Here is a 26,645-nt window from a genome sequence, read left to right as displayed (position 1 = left end):
GTGGGCGGGAACTTCCAGGAATCAGGGTTGGGAAGCTCATCTGATCCTGGGAAAGAGCGAAGGAATGTTATTACCGCCACATGGAAAGTTTCTGCGTGTGCAGTAACCATGTGACACGCTGCAGTTTCTTCTTATTTGTTTCTGCTTTTATCCTTTTGTAACATCTCTAACGTCCCCTTTGTGCTGCTGTAACAGGTGGATATTGTCCAAAACAATCGTGTTCTGTGTAGTGAGGGTGTGGTCTGATTGGCTCTTCAGGTTTCCTGGTAACATAAAAACAGACCAATCAAACCTGCAAAGAACATCATCAATAACTATGTGCTAAATCCGGCTGTCAGCAAACAACAGCAGGGTTCAAAATAAAAACACACCCAGCTGTGTGTGTGTGTGTGTGTGTGTGTGTGTGTGTGTGCGCGCGCGCGGTGTGGGTGTGGTCTGCATACAGGAGCAGGGCGAGGCTCAGGACTTAAAGCACGTCTCCTGTTTCAGAGTCTGTGTGATCAGCAGCGCTCAGGTGAACTCAGGTAGGTCTCCTTCCCGTCCTCGTGCTCTCTGCCTGCAGGTTGGACTCGGTCCGGCGTCTCTTCCTCTGATGCTTGAATCAAAGCACGCAGACAAACAGGAAGCTGCCGAGACCCCCGATTCGGTTCGTTGTTCAGAAGAAGAGGAAGTTGCTGAACTGTGAGGTTTCGTGTCTGTTACTCAGGGAGCTTTGACTGTGAGTGCTTTCATTCAAACTTTATTTACACCGAGCAGCGCACAGAGGAACAGACGCCTCTTTGACTCGAGCTCAGGAGCAGCAGAGAGGTCTGCTGACAGCCATGTGATCCTGGGCGGCGTCTGCTCCTGCTGCAGGCGCCATGTTTGTTTGTTTAGCATGAGAACGTTGCTCCACCCCCCAGCAGCAGGAAACCACAGGAACATCTGGAAAACATTCAGAGGGCACTTCTGCACAGTCTGATTTTGCGGTTTCACACCTCGCTGACAGAGTCCTGCAGGGATCTGCGTCTCCTGCTGGAATCGAACCAGCAACCTTTTGATACCAAGTGACAGCATAGACTAATACATCGATACCAACACACAGAAAGCATTTAACTTCCAGATGACTTCAGAGAACGTAAACTGGGTGATGTGGTTCTGTTCCCAGTTTGAGACCAGGAGGAGACAAGATCATGTGACATGCTGCTCTGCTAGCTGTGGTGCCCCCTTGTGACTAACGCAGCAGCTGCTTTTCACTGATTTCTGATCATGTCGTATTTCTGCATTCAGAAATTCAGCATTCAGAAGCCACTCTGAGGTCAGCTGGCTATGTTTAAACAAGTTTAAATGTGAAGGTTTGTTAGTTTGTCTGTTTCTGGGATCCATGTAAACGACACGAACACGGTTCAAAGGTCGAGTTCAGGGACTCCAAACGAGCTGCAGCTGAGCCTTAAAGGGCCGAATCCCCAAAAACCAAAACCTGAGTGTAGCGCCTGCTGTGAGCGCGAGCAGAGAGGAGAGAGGAGAGGATGGTGATGAGGGCGGCGTTTTTTTGCAGTTTGTGTATCACTTTCAGCTTTTTGTCATGTTGTTTGCGCTCCGTGTCACGACTCGCACCACCACACCCTCAGACCTCATTTTCTTCTTCTTCTGGTTTTAATGCTTCTTCCTGTCTGTGTGTTTCAGGTTGCAGAAGACCAGAATGGACGTGAGTCACTTTCTTCTCTTTCATCTTCTCTCACAAACTTTCACCTGGATGTTTCCTGATGTGCAGCTTTCAGGTTTTATCGATGCTTCGGTTACATTAGGTGGAACGTGCAGCACGGTCCTGTTAATGTGGTCACGAGGCAGCAGCTGATTATCTAAACGAAAAACTCAAACTTGTGTGTGTGTGTCCGTGCGTGTTCCTGTCTAGCTATCTTTGTGAGGACCGATACATGCATACTACTATACTTGTGAGAACCAACAGGCACTTGTGACACACACAACCCGGTCCTCACAAGTTTGAAGTGTTTTTGAGGCTCAAAATGTGGTTTTAGTGTCAGGGTTACAATTAGGTTAGGGTACGGGTCAGGGTCAGGCATTCATCTTTAATGGTTAGGGTGGGGGCTCTGGAAAGCATTATGTCAATGAAGGTCCTCACTAAGATAGCTGAATGGGGTTGTGTGTGTGTGTGTGTGTGTGTGTGTGTGTGTGTGTGTGTGTGTGTGTGTGTGTGTGTGTGTGTGTGTGTGAGAACAGGGCGTTATTATTCCTTCTTTAGAGCGAGTTCATACAGAACATTCCAGAAGAGTCTGTCACTGAACACACCCTCAGTGTGAACCGTGGTGCGTTCAGTTGCACTCGGTACTTCAGACGGCCACTTCTGGCCTGAAGGTCAGACAGCGTCTCTTAAACGTGTCCCTCTGGCGTTGCGGGCGCTGCTACGGTGAGGTGAAGCTGGACCACTGACGTGGGGTCGTAGCAAAGCTTTGGCAGCGTCTCAGCTCGTGTTTCAGACACATTGTCTCTGTGGCGGACTGAAGAGTAGTCACTGTTTCATATGTTTTACAAACTTTTATTGTGAAGTGTTGACTCTTCCTGTTCATAACCTCTGCAGCCCTCGGTGGAATTCATCCTCGACTTCTTCTCCCAGTGATCCCAGAGCAGTTTGACAAAGTCCAGCATTTTCCAGCACAGGCTTCTTCCTGTTAAAATGCAGTTCTTCCTTCCCGGTATCACCTAGCACCTGCTCATAGTGTGGTTGTTGAAGTTATTTCCTACTGTTTTCGGGTCTTTACTGTTTAAAGCACTGGGAGGAGACTGTTGGCAGAGACAGACTCCTCAGATCTTAATCCCATCCAGAATCTGTGGTCAGTCGGCTAAGACCTGTGAGGCAGGATTTGGCTCAGAATCTGCAGAGGTGATGAAGAAGAAGGCTGAAGAGTACAAATCCTGACTCTGTGGACATTTAGACTAAAAGTTTTTGAAACTGAAATGATTTCCCTCTCACAGAAACAGGTGAAACAATAACGGCATGAAATGAAAAACACCCCATTAATAACACTTTCGTGACCTCAGTCCTTGTCTGACGGTGCACTGCTATGAATTATGGGATGGAATGACCTCCTTTCCTCTCATAGAGGATGCTCCAATGTCCCCTCTGCTAAAGGAGGCAATGAAGGAAGCACCTTAGCCCTGCGTGTTTCAGGGACTGTGCTCAGTCAGAAACCGTCCCGAGGACAAAACGAGCTCAGGGTTTCTTTGCTTCTGGGTGTCTGCAGCTCTCAGACGCTCTTGATGGTGGCACCACCCAGTCAGCAGCAGGAGGAGGTCTCTGGCCCGGTGGTGGAAACAACCAAGCAGGAGGAGGTCTCTGGCCCGGACAGCCCAATGCACCCGCGTGGCCAGGTAAGAGGTTTGAAAATCTGACGGTGAGTTTCACACCTTTCACTCTGCACATGGTTGAAATGACAATGAAGCCACCTGACTTGACTTGATCAACCCAAGCACAAGCCCAACCCTCCGCTGTAGAGAAATGAGACTTTTACTGACCTCTGACAGTCACGTCTCTGAAGGGACTTCAGTCTTCACGAGGCCTCATTAATAGCAGCCTCTTTACATCCACCAGGTCACCTTCTACCTGTCTAAGGTTAGGGTGGGGTGTCACCTGTCAAACAGTCTCCTACAGTTATTTTGCCATTGCCGTTCGCAGCTTCCATCTGGGGTTATGTGTGGACGTTAGCCTGTGGTGCCCAGGTGGATGTTCGCAGGTTAAATAAACAGGTGAATGTTTGTGGAAATGACTTTTGCCTCCACTGAAACCTCAGGTCAGCCCAACCAGCCCACCTGGCCCGGAGGTTCCACTGCTCCAGCCTGGCCTGGAGGTCAGCCTGCTAACCCTACCTGGCCCCAAGGCCCCAGCCAGCCCAGCGGACCTTGGGGTCCAGGTCCAGGCCCTTCACCCGGACCTGGACCCACTCCTCCTGTTGCACCCCAGCAGAATCTGGTGAGCCAAACAGAGACGGAAACAGAGGACAGGCAGAAGGACAGATGTAGTAAACAGCTGTTTTCTTCTTGACAGACGGTTCCCTTCAATATGCCTCTGCCTCAAGGAGTGTACGACAAGCTGCTGATCACCATCGCTGGAACTATCAAACCCAATGCTGACAAGTCAGTACGAATGCTGTGATGTCACATAGTGACGAGAGAGCAGAGGTCAGACTAACGAAGCGAGCAGGCGGGTGTAGAGCAGAGTAAACAGGAAGCACAGAGCGATAAACTGACAGTGGTTAAATCCAGTCATTACTGAGTAACAGTAATGAAAGCAGGGCAGTAGAAGAAGACAGTGAGCTGTTACCCGTAGTAACGCACTCATGTCACCTCATTGGACAAACTTTAGGTATAATCACACAAAACCTTCATGTTTGCTGTGAACACATGATTAAAAAACAACGAGAGATGTGAGGACAGCTGGTGTCTCGTTCACCTTAACAAGGATGAGCGAGGTCAGGCATCAGCTACACTTTCATTTGTTTGCATTCGTTTGCTTGTTTCAGTGAAGCAAAATCAGACTTGCTTCGCTTAACGCCGCATTAACATTGGCCAAAAAGAGAAACGATTGATCCAGATAATCAGATCCTGATGGAGGAGAAGCTCTAATAGAGTCAGTAATTCACTGAGGTCTCTGTGATTCATCAGGATCACGGTGGACCTGGCCACAGCTCGTGACATCGCCTTCCACTTCAACCCTCGCTTCAACGAGGGCGGCAAGAAGGTGATTATCAGAAACAGCTGCATCGGTGAAAAGTGGGGCAAAGAGGAGAGGGAGCTGCAGCACTTCCCGTTTGTGCCGGGGCAGAATTTTGAGGTCAGACAGCTTAAAAAAAAATCCTCAGTTTGATTTCTGTGAGGCGGAGATGACACCAACAACAGTCTCTCATGTTTCTCTTCCAGATCAAGATCCTGTGCACCAACACGGAGTTAAAGGTAGCTGTCAACAACTCTCACATGCTGGACTTCAAGCATCGTATCACCAACCTGAGAGACATCAAGAGACTCAACATCTACTACGACCTCACGCTGTCCAGGGTCAACTTGGAGATGTTGCCCTGAGACAGGCTGCTGACCCAGCAGAGATCAGTCAGGAGGAAATTATCAGTGAATGTTTGAAGGTGATCATCAGCAGATGCTTTGATTCTTCCACATGTTTCTGTTCAGGTGTCTAATGAATAAAGACTTCATATTCTGGGTTTTGTGCTTATTTCTGTGTCCTGCCTGGATGCCTGAAAATGATGAGCCTAGTTAAACCACGACAAACTCTTCAAACAGGAGTTTTAAAACAGCTGGGGTCATCTGCAGAGGAGTGAGTGAGCGTTACCAGAGACCGTCTTATGGCCTCTGACAGCAGAGATGTCAGTGCAGCATTTAATGCAGCTTCAAACAGAGACTCCAACACAGCGTTGGTGTTACAGGAAGCACTGGAGTGGCTGAATCTTCCAGTTTATAGGGACGAGGATCAGGGCCACTGGAAAAAAAAAAGTGTGGACGTATTTTTTTCAAAATCAGAATTCTGAGAAAAAAGTCTGACACTTTTTTGTTTCCTCCTCTTGCTTAAGTTTGTTCACGTAAACAAGGAATGTTTTTTTACACGAAGCTCCACGGGGTTATGTTCTGGGAACAACACTTTTAGAAAACACTGCATATTTTTCATTGCTGTGCGGATGATACCCAGTTTTATTTATCACCTGACAGAAACGTTCAGCCTGCAGTTCCTCTAATGTCCAGCAGGGGCTCCAGCGGCAGTGTTGGGAAGGTTACTTTTAAAATGTATTCCATTACAAAATACAGAATACATGCCCCAAAATGTATTCTGTAACGTATTCCGTTACGTTACTCAATGACAGTAACGTATTCTGAATACTTTGGATTACTTAATATATTATCATGGTTTTTACAACAACGTGAATGTACTATTGCTGTGTGATTTATTACTATTACTGAAGGTCCGCGACTCCGAACTGTAGTAAAGGGACCTCTGACTAATACGGCGGGGTCCCTGTCGGCTCGTAGCCGAAAAATAGCTTTACTTTGTTGTGTGGGTCAACTTTTCTTGCGAGAGACAGAGAGAGGCGTTGAAAGACTGCTCCAACGGAACTTATTGTTTTCGGAGGAAAACACGAACACGGTGTACAGTCGAGTCTTAATAGCTTACTTACAACTGGGCTCGTCAGGCACTCTTCTTGGCTGCAGTGGTTATTATTATATTTACATGCTTCCAGCTCCCGTTTTTGCTCGATGACAACTCGTACCTTTCCACTCCCCTTTTTCTCCCTCCTCGCGCTCACAGACACATAACGTGTATGGCAGTCCATTCTCCCTGCAGCACGGACTACACTGCCCATGATGCTACATTCTTTAGAGCTATGCTAGTAGCATTCTGCCTGTTAGCTTAGCACAACAACAACGAAAAGGCGCTCTCTCACCCAGGAAACACACAGTCGCAGAGAGAGAGTGAGCGTCACCCTGTAACCATGGCAACCGTAACGCTGCCGCCTGGAACAACAGAACGTAGCTGTCAAACAAAACCCAAACAGTCCTGACCCACGACAAAATGAAACAGGAAAGTACCGCAGTGTAATCCATTTATTTCAACAAAGTAACTGTATTCTGAATACCACCTGTTTAAACGGTAACTGTAAGGGAATACAGTTACTCATATTTTGTATTTTAAATACGTAACGGCGGTACATGTATTCCGTTACTCCCCAACACTGTCCAGCGGTGAGTCGTCCCTTCAGATTCCCATGTTAAAATAAACATGTTTACAGCCTAATGTAAGAAACTGGTCCAGAGACGTTTCCCCTTCATAACAACTACAGAGAGGAAGAATGGCATCGTGGCTTCAGAGCCTGGCAGCTTAGTGACAAGCAAAGGTTTTGGATTCACATTTAAATAAATTCATTTTTCTTCCATCCATTTACTTCAGCTTATCCAATTCAGGGGGCCTGGAGCCCATCCTCGACCCCATAAGGTGAGAAGCGGGGTTCGCCGTGGGTATTCACATTCACACCTACCAGCAGCAGAGATGGGCCGCGTTACTGCAATCTGTAATCTGATTACTTTTTTCGAGTAACGAGTAAAGTAAGGGATTACTATTGCAAAAACGGTAATTAGATTACCGTTACTTTCCCGTAGGAACGCTGCGTTACTAAAACTGTGATTTTTTTTGCGAGAATGTCTCACGACAGTGACGTAAGCGAGTGCGCCGTTAGTAACAACAGCTGTGTGCAGATCAACAGTGGATCATATATCGATTGTGGGAGAGAGTATGAGCATGCAGCGTTTAAAGCGTGGAAGTACTGACCTTACTTTGAGTTTGATTCCATAAAAAGTGACAAAAACGTTAGCGTCCATCGTGCGTGGGAAGAAAACTTCTTTTTACAGCGAAAGACCCCCTAAACTTCCAAGCAGGCACCGAGTGCGCTACGACGTAATGGGAAACTCACAGAAAAACTCGCGGATTCTTCAACTGACCGCGGCACACCTGCATCAGGGCAAACCTCCGCCTACAGCAGTCCTGCTTTACAGATGAAAATAGAGCAACAGGACCACTGAGTCTTTGACTTTATTTATGTTCTGCTAGGGCTGGGCGATATATCGAGTTTTTTAAAAATATCGATATATTTTCATACGAGATATAAGATGTGACAATATCGTTTATATCGATATAGTCTATGTTACGTTATAATTATACTTGTGGAGCCGCAGGTATACCTCTCTTTCGTCCACTTTTGTCTCTACGCAACGTTACTCGGCCTCACCTCTCCTTCACTGAACACAACTCCCCCCTCCCCCTTAGCTTCACCTGCAGGCAATTAGTGATGGGACGTTCTGTATCGAGGCTTCGGAGCGTGTGTCGAGTAATGGAGGGGGCGTTTCCGCGAAGCGCGTATCGAGGCTTGCTTCATTTATGGGAGGAGCTGAAAATGATGACGTCCGAAGCCTCGCTGCCCGGCTGTACCACGTGACTGGTTCATGAAGCGGTTCGAACTTTGCCGCAAATAATCATTTTCCATACTGCCAGCATAAATATACACAGTATACTGCCATCACTACAATATACATGTTTTACACACTCCTTTTGTTGTTGACATTTACAGGCTGTGTGCAAAATGCCACACTCTTCAAATTCATGCCAGCTATTATTTTTACGTCCAGTAGGTGTCCTGCTAGAGCAAATGAAGCTTCATGAAGCTTCGCGTTGGGGTGAACCAATTGGATGAAAAGCTCCAGTGCTTCATGGGGCTTCATCTGCCCATCACTACAGGCAATGACAAGATGAAAGCGGAATATCTCCGTTAGCGAGTTACCGTGCGTGGGGCTGGACGGCGTCAACGTGTTAGCGAGCTAACCGCGCTAGCGAGCTAACCGCGCTAACGACATGCAGCCAGGAGGGGCTGCACGGCCTAAAATCCTTTCATTTTCTCAAAAATCGACAGTGCGCCTTATGTATGAATTCTGGTTGTGCTTACTGACCGCGAACCGATTTTATGTGGTACACAGCGCTCAGCAATCTGTCAAAAAATGTTTTAATATGACTTTGCTAAGCTACGGAGCTGCACCACTTGATGGATTGTCGGAGGATTACGGCTACCGAGGAGGAGCCTCGCGGAGTGATACGTACTGTGTGTGTATAAGGACCTGTTCAGAGACGTGGTGCAGCTCTGAAATCTGTCTCTTTGTTATTATGCTCAGCGTCTATTAGTTTACATTTTGACTGCACAATTGTGAGCTTTTTGTTATGCACAAAAACAACATTGTTTTCTTTTATTTATGGACCATGATTATTTAATAAATGCTGATAATTTATTTTTGAGTAATTTCTTCATGTACATCTACGCTGTATGTAAATAAAAGTGCCCGTGTGACATCTGGGACACAGTGTGACTAGGAACTCTCTTTTTGTTCTTAACTTATGGCTTTTAAAAAAAAAATCGAGATATATATCTTATATCGCCATCCAGCTAAAAAATATCGAGATATGAATTTTGGGTCATATCGCCCAGCCCTATTTTCTGCTGTGTTTTACTTGCATCTATTTGAAAGACTGAGTGTAAACATAAAAAATATTTTATTTTATGTGCTGGAATGTGCAGAAAATAGGTTTAAATGTTAAACTAATTTATTCAACTCAGAGAATGTTGCATATAATTAAATTTTTGCTTGATGCATAAAGTTAAAAGATTAAAACTGATAAAACAAGTTAAAAAAAGAGAATTTTCCATTTGATTACATTTTGTATGATGGATTATGTAGAAAAAGTAGAACTGGGCTGAAAGATCTATCGCTTTATCACCTCTTCAGGTTGTAAATCGTGTTTTTAAAAAGTAACTAAGTAATTAATTACTTTAGAAAATAAGTAATCAGTAAAGTAACTGGATTACTTTTTTGGGGAAGTAATCAGGATTACTTCTTTCAAGTAACTTGACAAACACTGACCAGCAGTGTGGAACTGACTGTTGGAGGTAGCCGGAGAGAAGCCGTGCAGACACGTGGGAAAACATGCAAACAAAGAAAGAAATCTATGACGGACTGTCAGAGCTACATTCAGGAACAAATGTGTCCCTAGTTCTCCTACATACACTCGAAAAAATATAGAATTACTTTAAAGTTAGCGTGTCAGCACAGCCAGTAACTCTGAGGAAGAGTTTACCTGAGTCATTCACAGAGGTGGCAAAAGTACAGACTCTCTTTACTTCTAATACATAAAGATTTTTTAAAATGTTTTTATGGATGATGCACTGATTGGAAACCGCTTTTAATAATAATAAGGGATTGCATTTATATAGCGCTTTCGGGGCCCTCAAAGCAGGCGGTAGGTGAAGTGTCTTGTCCAAGGACACAACCAGCGAGACTGTCCGAGTCATGGCTCGAACCGGCAACCCGAAGATCAGTGTAATGATTCCGTGTGGGGAAAACAATCAAACTAACGATCATTTCTACTGAGAGCTGCAGAGGATTGTGTTGGTGTGCAGGCTGTGATCAGCTGACCTGCTGTCTCTGTGGATGTACACCTTTAGTCTTTTGGGTTATTTCGGGTGAACTCCGTGGCTTTTCAGTCTCAACACGTAAAGTGTAAAGTCCGTTCTTGTGAGGTGCTTAGCACAGACCTGGAACCCTGCTCGGATTCAAACCCGGGACCTTCTTGCCTTCGTGCCGTTGAGCCATCATCGTCCATACTGATGAAGCGTGTCGGCCCTCTGGGTGTCGCTAAAACCGAACCTACATGTTGTTGATGCTCAGGCTAGGACTGCTACGTCATTACGCACAGCCGCAGGTTGACGTGCGCGTGCTCGATCGGGAGCTTTACTATGTAGTTAGGTGAGGAGCGCGCACCTCCGTGCTGCGTTTAAGCGTTAAACAGTTTAAAAGTGGGTCCACGCACCGGCGAAGCGAAGGCACCGACAGCAGCTGGGCTACGGACAGTCAGGACACCCCGGACCGGAGGACTGCACCGTCTGCGGTCGCTGCCAGCGGAGCTCCCCAGTGGACGGACTCAGCTTCCTCCTTCAGGTCAGTGCGACCCGCGGCCTCTCCTCTCCGAGAGTCCGCGGCTCGGGGCCGCTGCTGGGTGTCGGTGTGGGGGTGGAAACGATCCGATCTCCACCCGCAGCGTCTCCTCAAACTTCCTCCGTGTCCTCTGGAGTATCGACGTGCCGCTCCGTCCTCCTCTGCTCCCCGCTAGTTAGCTGCAGACGCTAGCTAGTTAGCCAGGTGTTTAATGAGAGCGAGCGGCTGCAGCTAGTAGCATGCTAACTAGCGCTGCGGCAGCGAAGTTTGTTTTCGTGTAGCTCGGTTGTTTGTTTGTAAACAGCGCACTTGTGCAGGACACTTTGTTTACCGAGTGTGGCTGCGGGTGTGGCGGAGCTCCAAGCCGCTCCCAGCTGGGTTACCGATTAATGTTCGCCGTTAGCAGGGCGGAGGCCCAGGAGGGTGGGAAGTTTACAGGCTGTTAGCTGCTAGCTGTTAGCCTCGGAGTGCAGACTCAGCAGCTGGCGGTCGGTTTGGCCCGAGTCTGCCCCGGTCTGATCTGAGACTGAGCTCCCACAGGGTCTAATGTCCTCATGATGATTATAAAATCACTTTAGAAACACACATTCCTCTAAACTCTGTCACACCCTGAGATGAGTCAGAGCCCACAAACACTCTGTCTGTGTGTGTGTGTGGACGTTATCAGCTGGTGTCTCTGTCTTCAGCCCGTGGAGATCACAGCATGTGAGTGAACACAGTTTTTGTGATACTCGCTCCTCTTCAGGATCCTCGGGGTCTTCACAGGACTTTGAGCCTCTGCTGGAGAAGCCATCAGGACCTTGTTCCTCAGCAGCTCCCTCCTCTGCTTGTGTTAAACCTGACCACTCATATAACCTGTTAATGTGGTGCTTTCTTGGCTGTAAATGGACTTTAGTCTCAGGGGTTTCCTGGTTAAGTAAATAGAAGAATCAGGGGCCTGAAACACAGACCTCTGTCATTTGTACAGAATGTTTTAGGCTCCTGATCAGTGACTCAGCACTAAAGATGCTAATGATTAATCACTGATCTAAAGAAGCTTTTAATTTGAAGGCTCAGGACACTGCAGAGTTACAGATCTGCAGTGTGACACAATTTATTTGGATTCTAATCAACTTTTTGTGGAGATGTCATACAGATTATTATCATGAATGTTACAAATGTAAATGAGGTCACGTGCTTGAGTGCTCCTGCTCACCCTGAAGGGAACAGGCGTCGGACAGGCTGGGACACAGTTAGAACGCCACTCGGTGGACGGCAGCATGTCTTAGAGATGAAACCATAGGCAGATGTTGGTGTTTGTTTATCTTTACTTTCGCCCGTGTCAGATCAGACCTGACGGCCTCAGGCTGCTGGATCAGTGTTCCATCAGGGGAAGGTGGAATATAAAAACTTCAGTATCATCGTAAAATCCCCAAACAATCAATAATCTCCTGTTAACACAGTAAATAATGAGGCCTGCAGTGCTCCAGCATAAGCTCGCTGTCTGTTCTTTAATCAGAGTCAGCATCTGGCTCATTAGCATTAACAAAGCTTTGAAATGATCCCTGTTTAGACTGACTCGGCTTGTGTATTGATCCTGATCAGGATGTCTCTGACTGGTTCACGTCAAACAAAAGAGAAGGAAGCTGCAGATCCAGCAGCAGGAGGTGGTTTCAGGAGAGGGAGGAGGGAAATGCCTCCACTCCATCCCCCGCTCGGGCTCCTCGGTGTGTGTGTGGTTAATCAATCAGCTGATCGGTAATCATTTCTTATCATAATCTTTGACGCTTGAAGGAACAGAGTCAAGAAAGAAAAAGAACAAAGTGTACTTTATTAATCCCCGTGGGGAAATTCCTCTCTGCATTTAGCCCATTCACTCAGTGAAGCAGTGGGCAGCCATTGGGCGCCCGGGGAGCAGTGTGTAGAGATGGTACCTTGCTCAGGGATGCCTCAGGGTAGCTCTTCAGGGGAATCAAACCCCCCACCTTCCGATCATGGGCCCCCCACTCTACCTACTGAGCTATCCCTGCCGTCCTTTTTTTACGTGTTGAGCAGAAAGGGGTGAAAACGTGAGGCTACAGGACACCTGCAGTCCTGTCACACCTGTGCAGGTGAGCAGGTCCATGTCATTCAGGTTTCTCCTGAACTCTTCCTGTTGTGGGAGCAGGAAGCACCTGCAGATCGTCTCAGCTGGGAGACGTGGCGGGAATTAATCAGCTATGAAGCTGTGAGGAGAAACGGCTGGTCACTAAACTGTCAGCTTTTATTTTGAAATATTTACAGTTTCCTGCTTCAACAGCACAAACGCACACCAGTGCGCACTCTTGTGTTTGTGCGCCTGTGTGTGTACTGAACACACTGTGACCGGCTCCTTATATAGACAGAGAGGACAGAGCTGGCAGCTGATTGGCTGTCAGGTATCATGAGCTGGTGTCTCACTATAGACGCAAGCTGCAGGTTTGTCTGATGAACGGTGAGCTTTTCCTGCAGGCTGTGAGCTCGCTGCTGCTCCGCGTGTCGTAAACTGACTTCTGGCCCTGCTGGTTCACTCCCAGTCCTCCCAGTCTGAGTCTGCATGTCTGATCCAGCTGTTGTAGAACATGTTTTCATTTCATTTTGAAGATATTGATGATTATGAAGCTGCTTACGGTGTGAGGATTATACACCTGGGCCGTGACCTCAGGTGTGTGTGTGTGTGTGTGAGTCACTGATGTGTTGGTGTGTGCTTGTTTTTTCCTGCAGGGTGTGTGTGTGTGTGCGGTCACATCCTGACTCCTTTGGAGACCTTGGCGCAGGAGAAACAGCGCCTGGTTTAGCTTCCTGTGTGGGAGGAGTCAAGGCGAACGTCTGAGAAATGTGAAGCTGAAGGATCAGCGGAGCTGTCACTCAAACCAGTACCACGCCCCCCAGCACCACCACCGGCCAATCAGCACACAGAGTGGAGGTAAACACAGTTAGCATTGTGTAAAAGTGACGTAGAGAAACACATGAATACAACTCCCAAGATGCTGTGCGACAGATCAGAGCTCCGGGTTCTGATTCTGGATCAGTTTGTTCACATCACCACCTCGGCAGCCATCTTGAAACACCACTGGGCGGCTGTTTTGAATCTAAAGAGCTGACCAGGACATGAATACCTCAGAAACGCTGCTGATGACACAGCTGTGCCTCATCCCTCGCTGCATGCGTGTGACCTCTGACCTCCGTGTGCTCCCAGTGTGTTTTATACCTGGCTCTGATTGGCCGCCCTGCTGCGGTTTGTGTAATCCTAATTGTTCTCAGGCGCAGTGCTGACGGCCTGGAAACCAAACTCCTCTCGCTCAGAAACCTTAGCTCGTCTCGCTGTGGATCCGCATCTGATTGGATGAGAGCCGACTTCACTGCTACTGTGTTCAAACGGGCTTTTTGTTTCTGAGCACGGTTGTGTAACTGTGATGTGTTCGTACAAACACACCTTTTTCACGGGTTACATCATCACTGAGGTCATCCTGCAAACCCAGAGCTCTGAGTGCGTCCTGCCTCTGTAAGCTTCACAAGGTTGTATAAGCTCTGTGCACGCGGGACACTTCACACGAAGCTGTCTGCACGGCCCGGCTGGTATTTGCAGGGTTTATCCAAGCCAACTTTATTCATAATGGGCTTTAAAACAGCTTTTATCTGCTGGGAAAGCTGTTCTTACGGCGATGCTGCTGCTGCAGTATTAAAATCCTGCTTTAAATTCATGAATGCGGGCGTTGTCTCGTCACCTGTGCGGGTTCAGTTCAGAGATGAGTCCAGCTGAGGGGTTCAGACATGTCCTACTGGGAGGACGCGTTGGACACATAATGTCTCTCAGCTGGTCTGGGAACACCTCGGTGTTCCCTCAGCTGAGCCCGAGGAAGACTATGTTCTCCCAGAAAGAACCTGACACGGCCGTCGGGGAGCAGGAAGGTCCTCCTTCACTCACAGCTGTAAACCTGATGGCGCTCCTTTAATCTGTCTAGTCTCACCAAGGTTATTATCGTTAACGAAAACTAGAAGTGAAAAAACATTTTCGTTAACGGAAATAAAAACAAAAAAAGGAAAACTAACTAAAATGAACTGAATTTATAGCAAAAATGTGTTTAGTTTTCATTGATGTGTGCGTGTCCTACAATAGTCAAGGGTGAAAATGAAGTTTAGTTTCCAGTGTTTCTGTGTTGCTGCTCTGTCCACGTGCAGAATCGTGTCAGGAAAAGTCAGGAGAAAGCGCCAGAGTCCAATTTGGGATTACTTTGAGTATGACTGTGTTTTGGATAAAGCAAGTGTCTTGTAGTGGAAAGAGACAAATTATGAGGGACATTTCTAAAGGGAAAAATCCCACAAACCTTAAAGTGCACTTGAAAAGCTCACACAAGAAGGCTAACCTAGCTTACCTTGAGAAGGTAAGGGAGCACACTCAACCCTCATCCCCAGAAAACAGAAGCTAACCCCAGGCAAGGCAGCGTGATGCATCCCGAGACAACAGGACGGGGATATCTACATAACTGTGTGAGTCAATTGCCTTCAAAAAGTTTATCAATTCACTTGAACCAAAATTACGAACACGCGGTGGTGCAAGAGTTAATAGTCTCATTGGGGCCAAGATATACATTTTATAGTTGCCTGGTATCAATGGTTGTTCATCTGCCTTTATGTATTTATTTATTTATTTATTTATTTATTTATTTAAAGAACCCATAGGTGGGAATGTGAGTTGTCTGTCTCTGCGTGTTAGCCCTGCGACAGACAGGCGACCTGTGCAGGGTATAGTAGCTGGAATAGCAACATACCCAAGGATAAGCAGAAGAGAATGACTGATATGATGAAACTGCGATTTTGTTATACTTAATTATTGCAAACAACTAAAACTATAACTGAAACTAATCAAAACTAAACTGAAATTAAGGATTTTCAAAAAATAAAAACTAAACTAAACTAGCAAACAATTGGTAAAAACTAATTAAAACTGATATAAAATTGAAAATCTGAAGTCAAAACTAAATCAAAATAAAAACTAATTAAAATTGCAAAACTATTAAAACCCTGTGTCTCACCCTGAACGGCTGAGACGCAGGCGTGACAGGGAACTCTGCCGGTCATGTGACTGTTGGCCAGGTGACATGGCTTCACTGAAAACAAGTAATGATCAGCGCCGGGTGAGATTGACTTTATTTATCCCGAATGTTCAATAAACACAAAAAATGAAATGAACAGAATAAAATCACTGAAAAAGAAAAAAATCCTCATTAAATTAACTTTAAAATTTAATTAATTAATTTTTAATTTCTTTTTGATATTTGGGCTCATTGGGACCCGATAAATGTAAAAACAAAGAATTACAAGGTTTGTTTGTTTTTTTTTTTTGTTTTTTTTTTAACCTGATTTTTGTTTCTAAGAAAAATCAGAGGCACATATGAGGATATTCGTTTTAAAATGTTGATAGAACAGTGGCAGTATAATGTCCTTGTAAGTGGATATCAGGCCCTTGTAGAGCAAAATTGAGTATTTTAGTCTAAATAACCCAAAATGTGATGTCCACATATGTGGACGCAGGTCCTAGGAGGTTAAAAAAAAAAAGTCCCTGTGAAGTAAAATGACTCATTAAACACATTCAGACAAAATTAGAGTCAAAGTTTCTCACTCTGTCTGTGTCTGAGCGCACAGATCGTTTTGTCCTCTCCAATCAATAACCGATCATAAACATAATCAGTGTCCTGAACACGTCACACACATGCGAGTCCATGCGACTGATAGCCGAGAGCATGAAGCTGTCGTGGTTTCCTCCACATCTGTGCGGGCGTGTCTGCGGGCTCGGGCCCAGCCGAGCGCTGAGGTAATGCTGCTGCACCGAGCCTTCGTCATGATGGCATCCACCACCCAAAACGTTAAAAACATGCGTTTCTGCACATGCTCGGTACATGTGGTCAAGAAACATGAGGAGGGCAAGTGAAGAACGAAGAACAAACAAATCCAAATTATCCGGTTTAAACCTGCAGTTCCTGTGACGCCCACAGTGAGGCAGTGTGCACATCAAAGGGAGCTGAACATGTGTGTTTTTGGTCTCTGCAACTGACTCCCCCCCCCCCCCCCCCCCCCTTTCATATCAGCTGTCCCCCACCACCAAACATAAGCAACAAGCTTTTCTTATTCGCTTGAAGGAGGAGAGTTACAGCAGCCCCCGGTGGACGCGAGAGGAGCTGCAGTCTGTCAGGGCGCTGACCATAAACACACATGAGTTTGTTCATTACTGAGGCAAAAAGGTGCCGCCTTCACCTGAGTAACAGGAAGTCCATGGGCCTCCTCCACATCCCAGTTTTACGAGCAGAGGTAAAGTGTTCCAGTAAAACCAGTGTGGCCCTCCCTCGGACTAATAAGGCGTTCTTCATGAGGAGGAGAGGAAGCCTGACCTCAGATCAGCTCTGACGTGATCTCGTGTTGAAATGTTTACACCACGATCGGGTGATGAAATATCTCAGAATCACCTCGGAGAGAGTCTGACCTGCTCTGATCTGAGACGCACCCACAGGAAACACCTCTATCTGACTTTTATTTTGAAAATCTGAATGCCAAACATGTCGATAATTTCCTGGGGTCTTTTTATTTTGATAAGTCAATATCTCGGTTGGGTTTTAATCATGTGACCTCTCTGTCTCCCCACAGGACCATCATGCACCTGAAGTCTTACCCGAAGCTCGTGCGTTCAGAGCTGCGTCTCGATGCGTCCGGCGTTCAGACGGGGACGCAGCGGAGCAGTCTGTTTGTGAGCCAGCAGGGGGGGCTGCTCAGGACGTACACTGGTAACCATGGCAGCAGCAGCCGCTTCCCATTCAGTGTAATCTCCGCCAACACGCTGCGATGCCCAGCAAACGCCATCACAAGCAGCATGACGTCGCTCTGCCTCAAGACGCAGTCCGGCACCACCCTGCAGCACTTCCCACTGCTGCCGCCAGGCTGCGAGAACAACACGCCCAAACTGTTCCAGACTGCCGCTGAGGATGCCGACACGCCGCTGGATGTCTGGACCGTCATCAAACCCGGACACGTCCGCGAGAAGATCGCCATCTTTGTTTCAGAGAGGGGACGAGAAGATAGTGCCGGAGGTGGCGAGTGTGCTGCGAACAGCAGGGACAGGGCGCCGGCACCATGCACCAACTACAGCGTTGGGACGGGGCTGTCACGAGCCGTGAAGGCAAAGGGCAGCTGGGATGAAAACTGTACCGCCAAACGGCGCCGCCGGTCCGGAAACACCCAAAACCTTCAGCAAGACCAGAGTGCTTGTGGCCTCAGACCTGCTCCGCAGCGCCCGAACTCCGGTCAGCAGTGTGGTGGCGAACTGGGGACAGCAGAGGAGGCGGACCTGAAAGTGTCAGTGGTGGACATGGTGGCGTTTCTGGAGCAGAGAGTAAGTGAGCAGCAGCTGGACTCCAAACCTGTGCTCGCTCTCCAGAGGAGCTGCACCACTATCATGCTCTCCAGAGCCCCGCCCACCAAGCTCAGGGACGGCTCGGAGCACAGGGGGGAGGAGCCAGAAAGCATCAGAGTGTCAGATATGGTGGCGAGACTAGAGTCTAAATGTCTTAGGCGGCGGGCAGAGGGCAACCTGTCACGTAGCAACAGCCTGCGGAGGACAGCGGGGCGTGTGCTGCTCGCCGCTGCCACAGGTCACAGCTCCACCCCCAGCCAGCCTGCGTCACCATCATCACCTGCAGCTCAGTGTCTGAGCAGGGAACCAGTCGGCTGTCTTCCGGCCTCAGCTTTGACCACGCCCCTTTCAGGTGAGCTGGTCAAGTCGGAGGAGGCTGCAGGTGTGGAGAGGGAGCGCACTGTAACAGAGACTCACCTTAAGGCCCCGCCCTCTGAGGAGGAGGAGCCTGTGCCTGGCTTATTGTTTTTGTCTCCAACACCTGAGAAATGCGAAGACTCCACCCCCTCCCCCACACACTCGGCACACCACCCCCCATGCCACAGAGCCACCTATGTGCTTCAACCTTTTAAGCCCTCCCCCTGCAGTACTGACAGCCAATCAGAGAAGACTAGGAGGAGAGGAACTGAGGATGCTGGCGTAGTTAGCAACCCTGCCTCGGCGCCTCTGGTGTGGCGTGCGTCGGCGTCGCAGGACTTCCTTGAGAAGCGTCAGCGGCTGCAGCAGCTGCTGGAGCCGCAGCCGTACCTGACAGCGCTGCCGCACCACCTGCTCGTCAAGATCTTCCTACTGCTGCCGACGCAGAGCCTTGCCGCGCTCAAGTGCACCTGCAGTTACTTCAAGTTCATCATCGAGAACTACGGCGTGCGGCCCGCTGACTCGCTGTGGGTGTCAGACCCCCGTTACCGTGACGATCCCTGCAAGCAGTGCAAGAAGCGTTACGGGCGCGGCGATGTGTCGCTGTGCCGCTGGCACCACAAGCCGTACTGCCAGGCGTTGCCGTATGGCCCAGGGTACTGGATGTGCTGCCATGGCGCCCGCAGGGACACGCCTGGCTGCAATGTGGGTCTCCATGACAACCGCTGGGTCCCGGCATTCCACAGCATTAATGTGCCCATCTACCGCAGGAGTAACCATGACGACTGATTGTGAGTGTGTGCCGGGCAGAGGCTGTTTGTGCTCTTTGTGTGTGATGTCAGCAGCGTCCAATCAGAACGCTTTCACGCAGGATACCACGCCCACAAATCAAAAAGCCATGGAACTTTAAGCTGGATGATGTTTAGGTTAAAGATCGGTGCTCCGGCAGACGTAGTGACTGATTCTGATTATTGATTGCTGATCGATTAGATGTTTGAGCATCTCCCTGCGTCTGACGGAGCGCTGGCCTTGCGGCGCCGCCTGCTGCTCACCCCTCCCCCCCACAGCCTCCATGCTCTGATCTGCAGATCGATATCACTCACTGATCAGTGATCAGGTTTGGAGGAGGGGTCTCAGCCAGGACTCTTCCTCACTGGCTGGTTCCTGATCATCGTATTGATGAGGCTGAGTTATCGATAATATTTATTCAAATTCAGCCTTTATTCATTTATTTTTACAAACAGGAGCCGTACCTCCAAAATAATGCAAAATAATAACAAAAACAATTTGCATCTCAGAGGGATTGATTGGTCAAAAGGCCTGAAATCCTGAACTTTATTGATCACGATCACCAACAGAAAAAAAACGTCCTAACTGTGGGTTTCCTTCAACTTTTAATTTGAAAACAGAAGCTAAGTAGACTGCTTCATGTTTTTGCAGAGATGTATGACCCGATAATTAGATTTTTTTTTTTTTTTTTTTTTTTTTTTTTTTTTTTTTACACAGGAAGGGGTGGGTCTAACTGGTTAGCAACAGCTGAACTTTCAAAATAAGGGCACATAGAGTTATCTGATAGCAGCATCAAAGCGATGAAAAGTAAAAATATGACTCAGCAGCTGTCCGTCTGAGCAGCGTCTGGTGGGAGCAGAGCAGGTGGTCATCACGCGTCTCGCCCCCATGTCCCGTTTCCTGTTGTCAGAAACTTATAAATATATATTTCTTAAAACAGATGAAACTTTATTAGTCGGACGTCTGTAACCATGACGGAAATCCACCCGACACCTCCACGTCTGCACCAATCAGGATGGCTAAACTTTTCCTCCACCTCCCTCCCTCAGGGGCGGAGCCTAAAACAGCTGCATGGTCAATGTTCCCTCTGAGGTCATGCGCCAGTTTTTAAAGAAACTTTGTTTTATCACAGTAGAAGAAGTTTATTGATCATCATTATGTCTGATTGATTGGCCCAGCTGATCAATCAGCTGTTCAGGAATAATTGTGGGCGGGTCCTTGTTTTGACTTGTTTAAAATAAAATTTGGCTTCCTGAACTTTCTGCAGGTTTATCTGACCCTCTTACTGATCGATCAGCTGATTGGCTTATTGATTAAGCTTCATCTTTTTGATTCTGAGATGCAGAGGTTCCTGATGATCACCTGACTGATGGAGGCTGAGAGATGGGTGAGTGGGTGGAGCTTCAGGGGTCGACGACCTCTCTGTGCACCTTGTTTGTTTACATTTGAGTGTTTGTTTCCTGTGCGATCAGCTGATTGATAATCATTGATGAATCGAGGCCTTGAGCGTGGAGTCGGTGATTGAGAGTTTTAGAGTGTGTCGTTTGTCTGCTCCGTTTTTCTGTGCTTTAATAAAGAGCTTTTTTCATTGTTTCTGGTCTGTGTCGGTCCTTCCTTCGTTAACTTCTCGACCTCCGCAGGCAGCGGCCGTTCAGGGAAAGAAACTGTCAGTAATTCAAATGTTAAATTCACAAAGAGAAAGTTTGACTTTTATTTTTATTGATCCGCAGCTCGTTCAAAGGCACTAACAGGAAGTGGAATCAATCCACGCCAGGTGAACGTTATTGATGAAGTTTTCAGTGACAGAACAATAAATTTTATTCTCAAAGTGAATAAAGAATCGTGGGAAACCATGGCTGGGCTGCTGATGACGACTCCAACGATGAAGGAGAGGAGCTTTAGTCAAATGTATTTTCTGACCAACTTTGACCTGCAAACACCACAGAAACAAAACTTCATTGGCCATGTGGCACTGTCGCTGTGATGTCACGTGGACCTTGTGACCTCACACAGAGCCTCCAGCAGTTGAAAGTAGTTGTACTTGATGTCGTAGTCCATGTCGTACCAGAAGTTCACTGCAGACAAAACGGGAGCGGATGTGTTTAGTGTGAAGGCCTCACTGAGATTATCTGATCGATTATCTGCTCGTGTCTGTCCATTATTGATCAAAGTAAAGTTAAACACAGCGTGGTACGTTCAGGTACCTGCGATGCAGCCGTGTGACTGCTGTACGTGGTGGAACCACAGCGACGGCAAGTACAGCATCTCTCCGGCCTTCACGCTGCAGTGGAGCGGCCGCGCCCGGCGGTACTGCGGGAACCGCTCCAGGTCCGGGTTCAGTGGGTCCAGAGGGATCCATGGGACCTGGGAGGGGGAGTCATGGAGGTGTGTGGTTTGAAATTAGGTGCTGAGACTTAGGCTGCGTCCACACTAGCCCGGATAGATTTGAGGGTTGTGAAAACACTTAGGTTCCAGTCCTGCACAAAACTGAGTGAGAATTAAAGGAACTGAAGAAAAGCTATGCAGCATGTACAAAGTGATTTTAGAAAGTCTGCGTTGTGTCCAACTACAACGGGACAGCTCTGTCGTGTTTTCAAAATGCTGCGTCTCAGTGAGGCCAAGACTGAGAGAAAACGTTGCGTTTTCAAACGAAGACGCATTAGTGTGGACGTAGCCTTACAAGAAAACCTGAACGCACCATCTCTGAGTCGCTCTGATCGATGACCTCGAACTCGCCGTCATCTCTCTGATGGTAAACGGCTGGTTGGAACAAACCTGCGGAGATAGTTACCATGGTTACCACAGGTGGATGGTTATTGCTGTAGAGAAGACTTGGTGGTTACCATAGGGGATGAAAGGGCGGTCTGTGGGCGGCATCAAAACAAAGTGTTTCTCTCCAGAGACGACGCAGTAAAGATTCTCGTAGTGATCTTTGTGCACTGAAACACAGAAATACGCATCAGCATCACCACGCCGCAACTCGCGTGTGAGTGAGAGAGTGAGATCAAGGCGTGGGTCTCACTGGAGGTGATGGCGTTCGCCTCTCCGAGCCAAAAGTTCACAGCGTCCGGCAGCTTTCCTGAAAGGAGAAAACAGTAGGATAACAGTCAGATCAGCTGGTGGTCAAACTGGGGTGGGTCCCCCTCTGGGTTACACAGTTACTGCGGCAAGGACGACAGGAGGAGAAACATGGAGGGCAGTGTGTTATTCAAAAGCGGGGAGGGGGGTCCTTCCCTACCATGATGATTTATTTTCCTCTTTAATCAAAACAGAAGCTGCTGGATCTGCTCCGCTGAGCTTTTTGATTTAATAATTGATTTTAATTTCATTCAATAATTGTTATATCATAATAATTCAATTTCTTAGTGAAGGTTACAAATGATCGTCTTATGGCCTCTGACAGTGGACTCATCTCTGTGCTTGTCCTGCTAGACCTCAGTGCAGCGTTCGATACTGTCGACCATAATATCCCATTAGAGCGATTAGAACATGCTGTAGGTATTACAGGTACTGTGCTGCAGTGGTTTGTATCATATCTATCTAATAGACTCCAGTTTGTGCATGTAAATGGAGAGTCCTCTTCACACACTGAGGTTAATTATGGAGTTCGGCTGGACCTGTTTTCTCCGCAAAGGTGGAGATGGAGAGACCAGTTGACAGGAAACGCACTGAAACTGCTTCCTGTGAAGATCACCGTCATCACGCACACATCATTTTCACAGACTGGATTGTGATGCTCTCGACTTCCTGCGATGTTTGTGGATTCTGCAAATCTGTGAGAGACACTCTGATTGGTCAACATCGCAGACAGACTAACAGCTCACCAAGTGCCGTGCTCATCCAGGCAATGTGCGGCTGTACGTCAGCAGTGAGCTCGGGCAGCTCCTGCAGCAGGTTGGAGCACTGCTTCTGGACATAGAAGACTCCGCCCCCTTTGTCCACCTGCACATTCAATCAAGACAACTTTATTAGTAAGGTGGCATTCATGCAGGGCCATTCGGACAGCAGCGTGCAGTCTCACCTTCCCCTCGATGATGTCAAGAACAGAGGAGAAGCTCATCTGTCTCTCTTCAGGCATCACAAATCGATCTCCATTTACCGCGTCGGCGTAGCCATTTGGAGTCACTGCCACGCTTATGACCTTTGACCCCACCTTCTCCCTGCAGAGAAAAAAAACAATCATGTGACATCTACACCTGACGAGGACAGCTGAGCGCCTTCGAGCCTGAAAATGATGATGCACGAGCTCCACAGAATATCTCTCTCTTATCTGGATGAACTAATCCTGACTTCATTTATTAGGAGCTGACCTGTTACCATAGTGACAAGGGTGGGTGGGGCTTGCATACCTCAGATAGTCAGGGCTCCACTTGGCCAGGGCTGGCCAGTGGCTGAAGGCGTTGCGGATGATGCAGGGCTTGTTTGGAGCGATCCAGTCACGGTGGAACTGCAGCGGCTCAGGTGGCCCGTCCAGGTAGGGCACCGATTGGTTCAGGTACAGATCTGAAAAGTAATCAGTGATCAGCAATGCTGATTGATAAGCAAACACCTGAGATACATGGGTGGGTGGGGCACTGATGTCAGCATTGGTCATTCATATTATAATCACGTGAGCTTATTTCCTGTTTGCTCGGTAAAACTACATGATCACACCTCTAATGACAGTCTGGAGAACTCTAAAGCCCCGCCCACACTCGACGTGGTTGGTCATGATATTCCAGGTTCACAAGCTGACACAGACCAGTAAGGACAGCAAGGGTCACCACAGCGACATTTAAGCTGAAACCATGGAAACGAATGAAAAACACATCTTACCCACTCACTCAGCAAAGTCTGCCCTGCAAAAGGAGGCCCCACCTCAGCCCCTGCCCTCCATTTTTAATCATCCAGACTTCTTTCGCTGACCTCTGCACAGCCTCTCAGCAGTGGAAGGATCTGCATGTTGTCAGGTGTGTTTAAGAGACCAACGGCATCACGTGACAGGAAGCAGACGGCCAGGTTAGTTATTAATCTGCTGATGGGTGGGTCTGGATATACAGTCTGTAGTTTTATGACCCCTCCCCTCACAGCAGGGCAGGTGTGTCACATGTGTAATTCAACCAAACAGGTAAACATCAAACATTCAGCCCGATAACGAGCATGCGCTGTGAGCCGCTCTGAGTCGGATCTACTTTCTGTGGCAAAAGAAATAGTCCCAGAGCCGAAGCTGTCACCTATCTGTGATCAATGCTCGGATCGGTTCTGTGAGCCTCACCGTGAGCCTCCTGTGAACACTCGGCCAGTCGATTCCTCACTGCTTCCATCCTGCAGCTGACTGATTAAACCATCAGTTGATCGATGATCAACTCCTCCCCTCAGCAGCGACAATAACTGTATCGATACGTTTATCATCAATACTGCCGATCGCTTCTTTCCAAGCAGCGTGCTGCCATGCTGATTTGTTTACTTCCGGTGAGCATGCGCAGAGATTGAGGGTTCCTGCGCTGTTTGATGTGAGAGCAGGATTCCCCCTGCTGGCGGGAGGAGGGACTGCAGCAGCACATAAGCAGTTATTGATCCAGAGCGCCGATAAATCCGCTGATCATGATCCAGATAATAATCAGGCATAAAATATTCAGTCCCAGCTGCTGCTCCGTGGCTCAGGCTGAGGCTCGCTGCCTGAGACACTTTATTGTCAGGTGGGAGCAGTAGCGGTTTCTCTTATGGGCCACATGGGCATTTGCCCAGGGCGGCATCACGGGCATCGGCCAAAAAAAGTTGCTCGTACTGATGCTGCCCCGACGTCATGCCAGCGAATTTTGGGAATGGCACCCATCGGTGTTCTTACGGCCTTTTGCTGGGAGTAAGGGCGCCCTCCGGTTGCGAGGAGCGCCCGCTGCAGGGAGGAGAGGGCGAGGCGGCGGGGGGTTCTCTGGGTGGCTGGAGCAGCGCCTAATAACCAACTCGCAAAATAAGTATGTACAATTTTATTTATATAGCACCTTTCAAGATAAAAATCACAAAGTGCTTCACAGAAGCTAAAACATAAAAATCAACCAAAAGCAAGTTTAAAAAGATGAGTTTTTAGCTGTTTTTTAAAAGCGACCACTGAGTCCACAGATCTCAGGCTCAAAGGGAGACAGTTCCACAGTCTGGGGGCCACAGTCACAAAAGTCGCCTTTTGTTTTCAGCCTTGTGTGTTTTCAGCCAGCAAGCCCTAGTCACATGACCTCAGGGACCTGCTGGGAATGTATGGATGTAAAAGTTCACTTATATATGTTGGTGCTTGTCCATGCAGAGCCCTGAAAGTCAAGGTCAAAACCTTAAAGTGGATTGTGAATTTAACGGGGAGCCAGTGCAGCTGGATCAGCAGGGGTGTGACATGGGAGGACTTGGAGGACTTGGTCAGAAGCTTTGCAGCAGCGTTCTGAACGACTTGCAGACGCTCCAAAGAGGCTTTACATAAACAAGTAAACAAAGAATTAGAATAATCCGGACGAGATGAAACAAATGCATGAATGACAACTTCCAATTCGGAGCACGATACAATATGACTCAGCTTAGCAATGTTTCTCAAGTGATAAATACAGGAGCGAACCAGAGATTTTACATGAGCGTCCAAAGTCAGAGCTGAGTCAATGGTAACACCAAGGCTCCTGATAGAAGGTTTAGCAACCAACACCATCATTAAGTTTGCAGATGACACCACGGTGATTGGCCTCATCAGTGACAACGATGAGGCCGCCTACAGGGAGGAGGTGGATCGTCTGGCTGAGTGGTGCGACACAAACAACCTGCTGCTTAACACCGAGAAGACCAAGGAGCTCATCGTGGACTACAGGAGAAATGCTGACCCACATCCACCCATCCACATTAAGGGGACCGCTGTGGAGCGTGTGAGCAGCTTCAAGTTCCTGGGAGTCCACATCTCCGAGGATCTCATCTGGACGACCAACTGCTCCAAGCTGGTCAAGAAGGCTCACCAGCGCCTCTTCTTCTTGAGGACTTTGAGGAAGAACCACCTGTCCTCAGACATCCTGGTGAACTTCTATTGCTGCACCATCGAGAGCATCCTGACCAACTGTATAACAGTCTGGTACGGGAACTGCTCTGCCTCGGACCGGAAGGCGTTGCAGAGGGTCGTGATAACTGCCCAGCGCATCGCCGGAGCACCACTTCCTGCCATAAAAGACATCTACAGGAAGCGGTGTCTGAAAAGGGCTGGGAAAATCATCAAAGACCCCAGTCACCCATCACATGGACTCTTCACCCTCCTGCCCTCTGGGAGGCGCTACAGGAGCCTCCGGACTAAGACCACCAGGTACCGGAACAGCTTCTTCCCCACAGCTGTCAGACTCCTGAACTCTGCCTCCTGACATCTGACCCACGTTAACACATGGACTGAACATACACACACCCACAATGGACAACTGTACCCTCAAACACACAATAATAACATGGACTGAACCACCACTCACAACCACTAGCACTTTATATAGCCTCTGTAGAAATTATCCACACCCTCACTTATCTTAACTGCACTACTGTATAGCTGTGTAAATAATCTTTCTGTACATACGATAATTTT

General features: G+C 47.9%; 3 protein-coding genes across 3 annotated transcripts; 2 read left to right on the top strand and 1 right to left on the bottom strand.

Annotated features, from left to right (window-relative positions):
* The first annotated feature begins 460 nt into the window (after window positions 1-460).
* Window positions 461-5,210, top strand: lgals3b (lectin, galactoside binding soluble 3b). The gene is made up of 7 exons (XM_026152566.1): window positions 461-524; window positions 1,666-1,687; window positions 3,243-3,369; window positions 3,789-3,967; window positions 4,043-4,131; window positions 4,660-4,828; window positions 4,915-5,210. The coding sequence occupies exons 2-7, from the start codon at window positions 1,682-1,684 to the stop codon at window positions 5,071-5,073; spliced, it is 729 nt and encodes a 242-aa protein (XP_026008351.1). The 5' UTR covers window positions 461-524; window positions 1,666-1,681; the 3' UTR covers window positions 5,074-5,210.
* A 4,578-nt stretch (window positions 5,211-9,788) lies between these two features.
* fbxo34 (F-box protein 34) lies at window positions 9,789-20,671 on the top strand. Its single transcript, XM_026152058.1, has 4 exons — window positions 9,789-10,533; window positions 13,252-13,453; window positions 17,170-19,080; window positions 20,346-20,671. Exon 3 carries the CDS (start codon window positions 17,177-17,179, stop codon window positions 19,076-19,078), a length of 1,902 nt encoding a protein of 633 aa, XP_026007843.1. The 5' UTR covers window positions 9,789-10,533; window positions 13,252-13,453; window positions 17,170-17,176; the 3' UTR covers window positions 19,079-19,080; window positions 20,346-20,671.
* Window positions 20,672-20,760: 89 nt separating this feature from the next.
* On the bottom strand, window positions 20,761-24,559 carry jmjd7 (jumonji domain containing 7). The gene is made up of 9 exons (XM_026152059.1): window positions 24,333-24,559; window positions 23,428-23,581; window positions 23,100-23,238; window positions 22,903-23,020; window positions 22,101-22,157; window positions 21,922-22,017; window positions 21,777-21,853; window positions 21,283-21,442; window positions 20,761-21,153 (listed from the first exon to the last, which is right to left on the bottom strand). The coding sequence occupies exons 1-9, from the start codon at window positions 24,379-24,381 to the stop codon at window positions 21,065-21,067; spliced, it is 939 nt and encodes a 312-aa protein (XP_026007844.1). The 5' UTR covers window positions 24,382-24,559; the 3' UTR covers window positions 20,761-21,064.
* Window positions 24,560-26,645: the final 2,086 nt, after the last annotated feature.

Source organism: Astatotilapia calliptera, chromosome 19 (genome assembly GCF_900246225.1).
Source record: "Astatotilapia calliptera chromosome 19, fAstCal1.2, whole genome shotgun sequence".
Taxonomy (NCBI): Eukaryota; Metazoa; Chordata; class Actinopteri; order Cichliformes; family Cichlidae; genus Astatotilapia; species Astatotilapia calliptera.
The sequence above is the reverse complement of the archived record's forward strand: the minus strand, read 5'-3'. Positions and strand labels throughout refer to the sequence as shown.